The sequence below is a fragment of the Mauremys mutica genome, chromosome 7 (genome assembly GCF_020497125.1).
Source record: "Mauremys mutica isolate MM-2020 ecotype Southern chromosome 7, ASM2049712v1, whole genome shotgun sequence".
Taxonomy (NCBI): Eukaryota; Metazoa; Chordata; order Testudines; family Geoemydidae; genus Mauremys; species Mauremys mutica.
This window is the reverse complement of record NC_059078.1, coordinates 120,830,018-120,842,951: the sequence shown is the minus strand read 5'-3', so window position 1 is coordinate 120,842,951 and position 12,934 is coordinate 120,830,018. Positions and strand designations below refer to the sequence as shown.

Sequence of the window (12,934 nt, the reverse complement as noted above, 5' to 3'; positions counted from 1 at the left end):
AAAGAAAATCCAGTCTTGTAGGGATCAAGAATATACCTAAATCCTTTGTTGCAGCTCCGGGTTGGTAAGGGAGGGAGCCCTGCTTAAAGGGAAGTGTTAGCCTGAAATGACTCCCATCTTATGCAAATGGTTGGCCATCCGGAAACAAAGAACATTGGTCTGGTAGATTTCCCAGCTGTGATCAAAGGAGTCTGTAGCAGGTTACATAAATTGCTATTTAAATGGAAAACTGCTTCTGAGAAGTACCTACTAAACCAAGCAACAAGAAAGCCAAACATCCCAGGATGAATTTTTGTGTTACAAGTGATCATAACAAATACAGAATCTGTTTGATTAAGGGAATTGAGGCCCCCTGGTGGATGAACTCAGTGATGCAGTTTATTGGTTAATTTCATGTTTATAAAGAACAACAATTTTTAAAAAATCCTGTATTCATTCACCCCCCAAAATCCTCCTTGTACAAATATGTAAGATCTAGCAAAGGTGTAAACCAACAAAGACACAAGTAGACTTCATTTCTACTAGTGACTGAAGGGCAGTGTGGTCCGATACTTATCCGAGCATAAATCCTTTCAGAACATGGGAAAATCTGAAGTAAAATATATGGCTGTGCTGTAGAAAACAAGAATTAAAGTCATAATCAAGTCATATTTTATCATGTCAGAAACTTGAGGAGGCCGAGAGGAGAAGCCAACACCAGCTTGAAAACCTGGAACGAGAACAAAGATTCTTAAAGAGAAGGCTGGAACAACTGCAGGGTCCTCAGGAGATAGAACGAATACGAATGGACAGCATTGGCTCAACCATTTCCTCTGATCGCTCGGATTCAGAGCGAGGTAGGTGTTCTAATGCATCCAGCTTAATTAAAATACTTTTTTGAAAAGATCTGCTATAGCTCAAACAGGAATTAATTAAGGAAGTCTTATGGCCTGTGTTATACAGGAGGTCAGATGAGATGACCACAGTGGGCCCTTCTAACCTTAGAATCTGTGGATCTACAAAAAGGGATGCATCAGGATAAACACTGACCTCTCCTGAAAATTTGAGAGAGCGGTCACTGATTCCTTCCTTCCATTGTGCTCTTCCTGTTACTTGCCTCTTTGCTTTGCCATTGAGTGGGTCTCTGTATTTGCCGAGCAAAAGATGTGTGCTTTGTCATGTCATTCTGCCTCAGTTGTTGGTCAGTCTTGCTTAAGTTGAGGAAAGGGGTCGTGATTGTGGATTCAGGTGATTCTTGTGGCATTTGAACTTGACCGCTGTATTTGAACAGTAGCCTGAAGTCAGAATGCAAAAGCTTTGTTTTAAAAACAATGATCCATGGTCCCAAGTCAGTAACCAGACACAGGCTTCAAAGTATAAACATGGATTGTGCTCCTCCTCTTTATAATGTAAAAAGAAGGCCTAGAAGGAAGTTTCAAAAATCAGGGTTCCATTTTCTTCTTGTTCCTGCTATTTCTGAGTTAAGGACTTGTCTTTCCCATTTTATTGGACAATTCCGCTGAAGGATTTGCATATGAAGCAAGTGCTTTCTCCTCCCTACACTGAAGAGAGGAGGGAGGGGAGGAATGTTGAATCTTTCACAGAGATTGTTTTTCTCCCAACTGTGTGTCAAGTGTTAGAGTTAAATATGTTTTTAACAAAACCATAAAGTTTTACTCAACCACTTGCTTGGTATCTGTGATGATATAATCCTACTAGTGCTCTAACTGGACATAAAAGTCTCTCTCAGGAAAAAAAAAAGGCGGAGAAGACTTGGAGGTATGATGTTAAGATGAAGCAGAATTATTTTAAAAAAAAATCTGGTTTCCTTTACATATCATAAATAAGGCTAAGATTTTGTCAGGGTTATTTTTAGTAAAAGTCACGGACAGGTCACAGACAAGAAACAAAAATTCAGGGAGCCTATGACCTGTCTGTGACTTTTACTAAAAATAATCATACAAGCCGTGTGGCAGAGATGCACAGCCCTGGCTGCAACCCCCGCTGCAGAGCAAGAGCACACGGCCCACCTGTGGCCCCCATAGCGGGGCTATGTGGGGAGCATAGCCACAGCTCCTGCCCCAGCCATGGCTCCAGCCCTGCGGGCAGCTGAAGACATCACGGAGGTCCGGTAAAGTCACGGAATGTGTGACTTCCATGACCTCCGTTCCTAAATCATAGCCTTAGCCATAAAGAACCAACAAAGAGCACAGAGATTGTCCATCTATTTGTTAGTGATCTGTGAGCTTCACTGTTTTACCAATATTTTTCATTTATTTTTTAGTGGTTTAGTTGTTTTTAAGGTCTGTGGATAAAATTTTCAAAAGCATTTCAGTGACTTGGGAGCCTCAGTCTTATTGACTTTGATGGCCCAAAGTCACCGAAGTGCTGTTCAACATGGTACCCTGTGTCCCTATAGAAACACACTACAGTGCCCTATATAGCTCCTGTCTCAGCTGTCACAACCGTAAGGTGTCCCCCGGTGCTGCTGTTTGTCACTGTAGTCTCCGAAAGACCCAGATCTGTGTTGCGCTAAACACTGTGCAGACACAGAAAGTGACAGCCCCTGACCTGGAAGAGCTTATCATCATCTTGGTATCTGAGTTGCAGAGGACATGGAAAGCAGTCCGCTCTCATGGTGATAAAGTCAATCCAAGCTTGGGGGAATGCTCAGGCCTGCAGAACCAGGGTGGCAATGATGGCAAAGTAGCTAGACTCCACGCAGCGGGGGCTGAACGCTGTGGTGCTGCTTAACACAGGTTCTTCCACTGACTAATGATGAATCCAAACTCTGCTGAGTTCTTCATCTTAAGAACATAAGACTGTCCATACTGGATCAGCAATGGTCCATCTCATCCAGTATCCTGTCTTCAGACAGTGGCCATAACCAGATGCTTCAGAGGGAATGAACAGAACAGGGCAATTCATCCCCTGTCATCCAGTTCCAGCTTCTGGCAGTGAGAGGTTTAGGGACACCCAGAGCATGGGGTTATGTCCCTGGCCATCTGGCTAACAGCCATTCATGGACCTATTCACCATGAATGTGTCTAATTCTTTTTTTGAACCCAGTTCGTAGCTTGGGAGTTTGGGGTTGGCTGGCAGCAAAAAAGTTTAGTAATGCCTTTGAAACACATTGAGACAGCATCCTCCTTGCTGAAACAGGCACTCTGCCCCTCCCCCCATTTGGAAACCATTGTGAATTGTACCGTGTGATGCTTATTTTATACCTGGAGTGTTGATCATTTGTGGATTGTAGAGTTCAAGGCGTGGCTGCCTGCGATGACACTAACCTGCGTGTGTGTCGTTTTCTTTGCAGAGGAGATTGAAGTGGATGTTGAAAGCACAGAGTTCTCCCATGGAGAAGTGGACGATATCAGCACAACCAGCATCAGTGACATTGATGATCACAGCAGCTTGCAGAGTATTGGAAGTGACGAGGGTTATTCCAGCGCCAGCGTCAAACTCTCGTTCGCTTCCTAGAACAAAGTGAGACAACAACGCAGGGCAGATTATTCCACTGGAGTAATCTGAGTTCAGACTGGGTTCTAGATGCAGTATCCTCTTTTAGAAATGACACGTCAACAGCTAGACCGGAACAGACCTATACATATGTACCCCTTGGGCAATAGGAGGCCTCCATAGGAACCCATGTATGTCCATTGGGTCATGTTGCAAAATCCTGGCTTCCCCTAGTGTAGTGAGACTGAACCCTGGCCCTTCTGAAGTCAGTGACAAAACTTCAGTGAGACCTGGATTTGGCCCTTACATGATGAATTACTTTGCTTTGATTTTGTTTATTTGAAAGAGGATACTGGAGATTCAGCCCCCTCTCTCTTTCAATTTGTCATGAGATCTGAGAAATGTCCAGGTTTTCTCATACTGCATTCAGATAGAACAACTTGGTTTAGACCCTTCTGGAACTTTCCTGGTCCTGAAATGACTCTGTCCTAATATTTGATCACCATCAGGCATTATAGTAACATAGCAGGAAGTCACAGCAGCTTGGCCATGAAGACGTATCACACAACCTATGAATAATAATAGGTGTTCAGTTCATGCCCAGAGAGAGAGGCAACAGTGAAGATTGTTCAGGAGAAATCACCATTCAGCTCAACGTTCTATTGGACATCATTTAAAGCAAGTACCTTTATCACACTGCTAGCACTAGGGTACTAAACTGTAATCTACCAGCACGTGGCGGGCTGCGTTGTGGAGTCCAACAGCACTGCTCCCCTGGAGAGAGAGAGAGACACACACACACACACACACTCGCGCTCTCTCTCTCTCTCTCTCTGACAGAAAGAAACCACCGTGTGGAAAGTCATGCCCAGATACTGAGCCACTATGACCTTTTTTTATTTAAAGATCTTTTGATAAACGTTTGTAAATGTGTTGGGAGTAAAAACACTCCAAATGTGACACGTCTTTTTAGATGTCTTTTATAATGGATTAACGCCACTGAAAAGGTATCTGTTTTGATGCAGCACGTGACCTGATGAAACACAAAAATGCTCTTTGCTGTGCACAAAACAAACAAGGTCTGTGCTGGCTTGGAAAGGTCAGGGTTGCTGGGTTTTTTGGTTTCCTTTTTATTAGTCATTCCCCTTGCAAACTTTGAAGGCACCTGATCCCCCCTACAGTAGTCACAGTTCAATAGTTAACATAGTTAAGCTCAGCACTTGTCTCATCTTAATGTAACATTTGGCCTGCGCACATCCCCGTGCGTATCCGCTATCTCACCTGTGCAGGTGCTGTTGCTATTGAGAGCTATTGTATCGAATATTTTATAATTTTCTTGGAGGTGAGATTTCTAACCTGCACTTTGAGGGCTTTGCTTTCTTTTTTTGTCTTTTCTTTTTTTTTTTTTTTTTTTTTTAATGGTGAGAATTATATTTTTGTTTTCCAAGTTAAAAACCTTCTTACAGAGACCTCACCAATGGCATTGTTTGAAATTTTGTATACCTTTTAAGTAATTTAACTGCCCCCTCATTACTAAGGAAAAAAAATAAAAGGAAAAAATGCTTTATAAAATTCGTAACTTATTGCTGATTTGAATGGGTTGTTAATTTCAGTCCTGTTTTTATTTTATTGTTTTTAGGTAGGGCTGGGCAAAAAAAAAAAATGAAGACAGCCTTATTTAGCAGTGCAGTAGAATTGTGTTTATATGTTAGAATATGGTCCCACATTAAAGTAGCACTTTAACACCATTAAACATTTCTGGATCTGAAATGAATTGTGTTCCTCCGTCTTGGTTGCTCATATGACTTTAGCATACACATGTTCATTCTTGTGGTCGTCTTGTGCCTGGAGGGGAAAAAAGTGTATTCCCCTTTAATCCTGTGAAAAGAAGATCCTGAATCATTCTAATGTAGATTTTGTCTAATTTCTGTAAATTGCATGTGTTTGAACATTCCTACGTTACCAAATCCCCCTGTGATATGACGTCATACAGTATGAGAGACAAAATCCCTCTTCATGGAGTGGAGGAATAATCTTTCCATGCTTTGATGGCTGTCCTCAGCAGCAATACAAACCGGCCAGTTAATGGAGTTATTCCTTTAGCTGAATTGGTTGGGGATTCTTTGTTTTATTTTCAGGCTGCATATCATGGAATTGATCCTTGATAACAATTCTAGAACCTGTATGTAGGCAGCTATGGATTGTTACATGTAGTTATCAGCTTAAGTTAATGGGGCTACTCACATTAGTAAGAAGAAATCAAGTGAGTAAGGATCACGTGTGAACTGATAATCATTGACTGAGCCCCTACAACTACCAATTTTTGCCCATACTAGAATGATCAACAGCTGGAATTTACCTGACACTGTTCAAATGAGCTCTGATAGCCAGCATTTTGTGGCAGTCTCACTGCAGCAATGAAATGGTGGAAAAGAACTTAACACAGAGAGGCTGATCTTCAGTTACTATCGGTGGAATCTTGTGGTGTTCAGCTTCTTTGGAGATGAGTCCCACCATTCACGATCACTAGGGAACTCCAGCCATCCCGGACAACCTCACCTTCTGGTTCTTCTTCTTTTGGCTGTGTATTTTTAGGATCAAAAAGTACACGTGGGCGATGGTAAAAAGGTTGCTTGGCAAAAAAAAATCACATTTGAGAAATATAAAAGTTAGAGAACTTTACGAAAAAAATTAAAATAGATAAAGGAAGAAAATCAGTGTTGGGCAGTCCTAGCAGAACAGGGCTATCCCAGAGTTGTGTTTTTGGAACCAATTTTTCTGAAAGGCTTTCCAGTAAAGCCACCCATTTGTATGCCCTTTGGGATCACTTTGATATTGACTGTCATCTTTAGGAGTGCAGTCAAGGGTCTTGAAATGTCTGGAAATTTCAATTCCAAATACTGCAGCTGGAAGGGAGGGAAATGTAATCCAGTTGGTAGCTTCCATCTATGCTGTCTTACTTGCCGATCCATTGGGTGGGTCACTTATCAGTGTCCTAGTAGAGAGAGCCTTTAAAGGACAAACACAATTATCCTACAAACCTTTATAATAGTAGTTAATGACAAAAGTTGGTTGCTTATTGGTGATTGGGTCCTTTCTGGGGATTTCATTGTATCAGTTCCTTTCACACCTCTGGACATTAGTGGAAGATCTGCTATGTGAGAGAAATGTTTCCACAGCTGCTTTGTGATGTTGGTTCAATCCCTTTTTCATTGCTTTAATACTGTATTGTTAGCACTAGCTTTTCTTTATAGGTTCTTCTAAAAACTAAACTAACGTTAGTTATTTTGTTTTGTTGTTCTAGCCTTTTGCATCAGAATGTCCAAGATAGCAAATTGGCCCAGAGAAGCCACCGTAAATGATTGAGCAGATCATCATAGCTAATTGGCCTATACTGTGTAATCAGATTAGGTGACGGTCCCTTCTGGTTATAAAACATAAAAATCAAATTAATCGTCCCCTTTGTGATAAGCCAGAATAGTCTAATGTTTTGGATCTGCTTAAAGATCACCACCAGCCTTAAAAAAATCAGTTGCTGTTAAATTCCCTTCTGTCTTTTCAAACAGAGTCAGCAGCTTGAGATGTAAATCCAAGGAAGCATGTCTGATCTTGTTTTCCCCAGGAATTTAAATTAGGGGGGTGTTTGAATTTACGGGGGCGGGTGTGTCAGGGATGATAAGGGGTGAATCCATGAGGGTGAAGCTGGGCTGTATGGCACTATAGTAAAAACTGAAAATTGTTTCATTACCATTTTATTAGATTCAAGTCATGTTTTAAAATCATCACACAAATTAAAGTTGGCTACTCAAGCCTTCTATGAAGCACTACATCTACATCCTTCTTGGTTTCTTGTTATAATTTTGCACAACTCTGGTAATGAACTTCTTGAATGCAATACGTTCATCTTTGGTGGCTTCTCATGTGTCCGGTACTTCCAGTCCTTCAATTGATATGCTCATTAGTTCATTCACAGGATCAGGCAGAAGGCGACTTCGTTCTGAACACAAAATTCTATTCAATAATGAAAAAGAATGCTCAACTGTAGCTGTTGTGACCGGGAGTAGCAAGAGATGAATTCCTATTTCTTTCATCCCAGGAAACAGCATAAAAATTGGGTTGAAGTTGAAGTCAAATCTTCATTCATTCATCATATGATATTCCATTCTGTGTTCAAATTCTCTCTTCTGTCCTGAGCATATCACTCCACTCAACTGTTTGTGTTTTATAGGACAGGGATCTGTAAAAGTGACGTAGAGGTTGAGTAGAATCTAGAAGTCGCTATTGTAGATTTTTAAGAATCAAGTCTGTGTACTTTTTCAGTTGTCAACAAACACTTCTTGTCCTCTTCACTTAAGGATTCAATATAAATGCCTTCATTAGTCAACTTCTGGACTGAAGTCTTTGCTTCTTCCAGTACTTTTTCAATGGATAGCTCTCTGATTGATCCAAATGTAGCTTCTATTGTTGGACAAAGATCTACTATTTTTGTAGCAGATGCCTGGATGGCATTGTTTAATGACCCAAGTGGTTTCAACAGTAGACTTACGAGAGAGAACGAACGTAATAGTGAAAGTAATCCACCAGCCTCACTACTTAGATCCATCCCATCTTGGTAGATACTTTCCAAAGCCAGTGATAACGGCTGGAGTAATTTTAAGACAACAGCCAAGGATCATTCATGAGAATGCCAGAGGATTTTCCCAGGTTGGACTAATTTGAACTTCAGTACCAGTGTATGTTCTATATTTTCCAAGATACTCAGTCTTTATATAGAATATAATGAAGACATTACATTTATAGCTTTTTTAAAATGTCTTTTGAAGAGTCTGCAGCTTGTACTAGCAGTAGTTGGAATAGATGGCCTCTGCAATGTGTATAGGAGAGATTAGGGTTACACTTTTCTCTGAGCAAAGTTTGTACTCCACCATGTCTTTCAGAGAAGGTTGCAGCTCCATCAAATGAACAAGCAGCCATCTGTTTGGGGTCCAATTGACAAGCATTTAACTCTAAGATGTGGGTTGCCACAGATTCTTCTATAACTTGAACATCTAGAAATGCACCTACTGGCCTACCACTGATATCAAGATAACGTACACAATGCCTTAATACTCGATGCCTATTTGCATCAGTGCATTCATCAGCCATGTATGCACATTTTTTGAATGTGGTGAGAGAGTTCTTCACTTTTTCAACTGTTGAGTCTTTCACTGTTGCACCACATGCTTCTAGCCAGTCAGTTGAGTTTCTTGCAGAAAGATAGCATTTGCTGGTCTTGTTCATCCTGAAGTTGAACACTGGTTCCGAACAAGTGACAATGCACTTAACCACACACTAAAAACTGGAGGCCAATGTTATCTCTTGCTTAAATAGAAAGTATGATGCCACAGCCATGTTTGTTTGCATGAACTGTGTTGTGTCTCCAGCATTCTTAACAGCCTCATTAACACTCACCGGTGTTGTCCTTGGTCAGTGGAGACTCAGAGTTCAGAGGTGCTTTCTCCTGAATTGACCTCCCAGGTAGGGGCAAGAAGGCTCCTTGCTCGTTCCTCCAGCTGCTCACTGTTCACTCTAGCCACTGTTGTTCGTTGTGCCACCGTTCACTCCATCGCTCTTACCAATGGCCCTGCACCGTCACCTTCTGCTGCCATCTGCCACTGTGACCTCTGTGAGTTGGTCTCTTGAGGTTCCACCCAGCTCTCAGTGATTTCAGCTGAGCTCTAAGTGGGGGAACCTCGCTGTTAGTGCAGACTGGGCTGTCTCTTCCACAGAAACCACTGTCCGCTTAGACCTGATTATCAGTGATTTTAGCTGTAGTCACGTAACAAAACAAAAGACTATCTATGGAGTTTAATCAGCTCTGTCTTTAAACAGTGGAGAGGGACATCAAATCATACTTGTGCTTGATGGTCCCCCTGAGTCACAACACCTGATCCCACCCTCTCTCTTGATGCCCTCAATCAGCACAGGCTAAGTACAGTTCTACTGCCCTTTACTCATACAATAAGAATAACAATATTTCATTACACCCCACAAAAGTAATTTGTAACCCAACCCCAGCCAAAATCTATCACTTGGGGAACACATCTGTTTTCTGGATACCTAGGTAGATTAGGTGTTTTCCCCAGCTCATCACTAGCTATCAGGGAGAGCTCATTTATACCCTGCTTACAAATCATAATTTGAAATTATTAGGTTGGCCAACATCACCAAAATGAATGCACTGACATTGTCATAAAAAACAGCTGTATAAGGAAGCTAGTTATGTTCATACTTTTCAAATCTATTATAATTTTTCAGATACACATATTTTATCATACACTGTATATGTTTTTAAAGTGTGTATTAATGTTTCAATTGCCATTCAAACTTCCCAACAATCACTAAATTGGCAACACTGCATGTTACTAGTTCACAAAACGGGGTGGGGGGGAGGGTGTGTAGAGAAATCCCTGGTTCCACCAAAGCACTTAGCTCGAACAGAACTAGCAAAGCAAGTCAAAATTATGCATCTACTTCTCCCCATTCTTCAGAACTGAGAAATGCCCCCCAAAGCTTTTGATTTTCGTACCTATTCATGTACTATTCTGCTATTACTGAGATAGTAATTTCTTCAGCTGGCTTATGTAATGCAGTTCTTCCTGAAAGGCTCCCATTTGCTGTCTTAAGACACTTCATCCAAAGCTGAAACATTTGAGCCTTTAATATTACCCGTCTGTGCTAGCACACTTGGATGGAACTCCATGACTAGTTACTGTCCCCTGAGAATCCACTATGTCAACATAAGTCTGGGATCAAGGCTTTTATGTGTGTTGACATCCTGATTTTTTTCCCCTCTGTCTAGTTTTCTTCATTTTAGAAATCAGATCCAACCCCTGAAAGAGCAGGATTGTTCTTTGTGCAAGCAGCTCTTTTTCAAAAAAAAAAAAAAAAGTGATTTGGAGGACATTTCAGATATTGTCTACACACTTAGAAGCATAGAGGAAGATGCAGGAATTTTGACGGGTCCATATAGTTTCCATAGGTTTGTTAACCAATATGGTTAAATCCAGTTGAGAAGCTACAGAAAATCCATTCCGGAATGAATTTCTGCAACATAAACCTCCTTATGGCATTGTCTCAACTCTGTCCCAAAGGTACTTTCCACCCCAGAACACCACTTTTAGTTATACCCACTCTCCCTTTGAGAGTTGGGTAATTGAGGCCCTGAGCCTGGAAAACTCCAGAGTTTCAGTGCCCAAGACTGTAACTTGGGTACATGCAGCTCCTTCCAAAGAGTTTATGTGAATGATAATCCCCACATGGCAAATTATTAAGGCATGTTGGTCAAGTATAATCTTAGTTTATGGCTAGAGGTTCTTTCCTCATTGGAGCATCAGATGAGGGTGACCTTTGACGCTACTGAAACATGTATAAGTGAGAGAGGATGCAGCAAAGTAAGATACTTTTACTCTTGGGCTTAGAAGATGTTGTCAGACATGTATGTCTTGAGGTATTTGAATTACAATAAGATGAGCAGGAAAGTCTCATTAGATGAGCTCTTGCCTAACAAAAAAGTTGATAATGAAGCTACATTTACTTCCTTCAGACTTACTTCAAAACCTTCTGTGCTTTCCATGCCTTAGAGTTCAAGGATCTGTGTGTCTAGGTGAGGATGTATCTCTGATACATGTGGTTCAGTGTTGCCTGTTGAGCTGGTGGTGCATCCATTTGTGATCAGGAATTCTTAAATTGTAGATTAGTAGCATGGATTGGGAGTTATGCAATTTTGTTCATTCCTGAGAGGTCAGGCACCAAATGGTTTGGTATGTCTGCAGGGGAATCCATGGAGTCAAGTGAAGGTGCAGCTTTGACTAGAAGATGTCAATTATGCTATAGGCCCCCTTTCCTATGATGCCAATCACATAGTCCCTTATTGTCCCTATAAACAACTGCATCATTATCTCATTTCTTCTAAAGCCTTATCTTAGTCCCTTAGAAGCAGGGAGTGAAACTCTCATTAACTTTAGTGGGAACAGAATTGAGTCCTTTTTATCCAAAGCACTTTATTCCCACTTTAATCCATTTAGCGGCAATATCAGCTTTCTGCTTACCACCACATGGCAGAACGTTTCCTTTTCCTCTATCTAAACTTGCCTATTCTCATCACATAGCACTTTGCGTCACAAACTATCTCTTTGGTCCTCATAAAATTGATGAGCCATCCTCCTTGATGTTTTTCCAGGCTTGTTTCCTACATAAGGTTATTTTTTTTTGTGGCAGTTACTTGGGCTTGTAGATTCCGTGAACCACACAGTCTCTAGTGCAAGCTCCAAATCCATCCTCTAGTAAGTTTTACATAAATAAGGTGGCTTTCCTTTAATCATCCCATCCATATTACCCTCCACATATGCTGCTTCCCCCAGAAGCTCGTCCTGGTGAGTCCTCTACACATAAATTAGGTCTCTAAAAGGTCCTTGTGCTACAGAAAAACCCATTAAAAAGACTCATAGACTTTAAAGTCAGAAGGGACCATTATGATCATCTAGTCTGACCTCCTGCACAATGCAGGCCACAGAATCCCACCCATCCACCTCTATAACAAACCCCTAGCCTATGTCTGACCATCCAGTATTTTCCTTCTTTTGACCCCAATATATTACAGCATGTCATCTTGTGTCCGAGAATGAGGTGCGGGGGTGGCTGGCTTGCTGCATTTGGTATGGTTACTCTTTGGAGGACGGTCATTTTAAAGCCCATTCCATTTGAAGTATGTCATTAACAGAAGGTAGCCTCAAAGTGATCTATCTTGTGAGACCTGTAGGTCGGGAAATATGGGGTTAACTTCCATTTTTTTAACCAAATTTTATCCTAGACATTCGTGTGCAGAGAAATTTAGTTCTGACCTTCTTGTTTGGCAAGGTCTGCTTCTGAGCTGCAAGCTCCAGCACCTTCTTGTCTGGTCTTTTCTTAGGTTGCTTGCTGCGCTGTATGCATAGACTTCATTTGTGCTGCTCATTCTTTGAACTACCTTAGGACCTGGGCAACTCCTACTGAAATGAATGGGAGTTTTCAAAATTAAATTAGTGGGAGCAGGATAGGCCCATAGTTACTTGCTCTAAGTTGATAATATTTTTGTCAGGATCATAACTTTTGTTATGTTTGAGTTCCAGTATTTCCCTGGCACCAGGCCACAGTGAGGGGAAACTCCCTCTCCTTGAAACCTGGGAGTAGCTGCAGTCCCTAGGGGTGATCTCCTGACCCCATAGAAGTCAATGGCAAGGGGACCAGGATTTCACCCCAAGAGTAGAGATGTACATGAGAAGATCACCATTAAAAGAATAAGTAGGCTGCTTACTTGAAGCTAATACAATGACTTTGATCCAGATTTCTGTGCGCACCTCCCCTTGAAAAACGGGCTTTGCCGTGTCTTACTAGTGGGACAGAGAGATTGAGGTTCTGAGGTAGCATAGAGGGGTGTCTACACAGCAAAGAAAAACCCATAGTGCCGAGTCTCAGA

At 41.4% G+C, this 12,934-nt stretch overlaps 1 protein-coding gene across 5 annotated transcripts in view; it reads left to right on the top strand.

Annotated features, from left to right (window-relative positions):
• Positions 1 to 5,208, top strand: part of MXI1 (MAX interactor 1, dimerization protein) — an 81,582-nt gene extending 76,374 nt beyond the window's left edge. For all 5 annotated transcript variants that reach the window (XM_045025390.1, XM_045025391.1, XM_045025389.1 and 2 more), the window contains 2 exons: positions 665 to 836; positions 3,296 to 5,208. In XM_045025390.1, the coding sequence (XP_044881325.1) occupies positions 665 to 836; positions 3,296 to 3,459 (336 nt within the window). In that variant the 3' untranslated portion in view covers positions 3,460 to 5,208. The remainder of the gene's footprint in view (positions 1 to 664; positions 837 to 3,295) is intronic.
• The last annotated feature ends 7,726 nt before the right edge of the window (positions 5,209 to 12,934 follow it).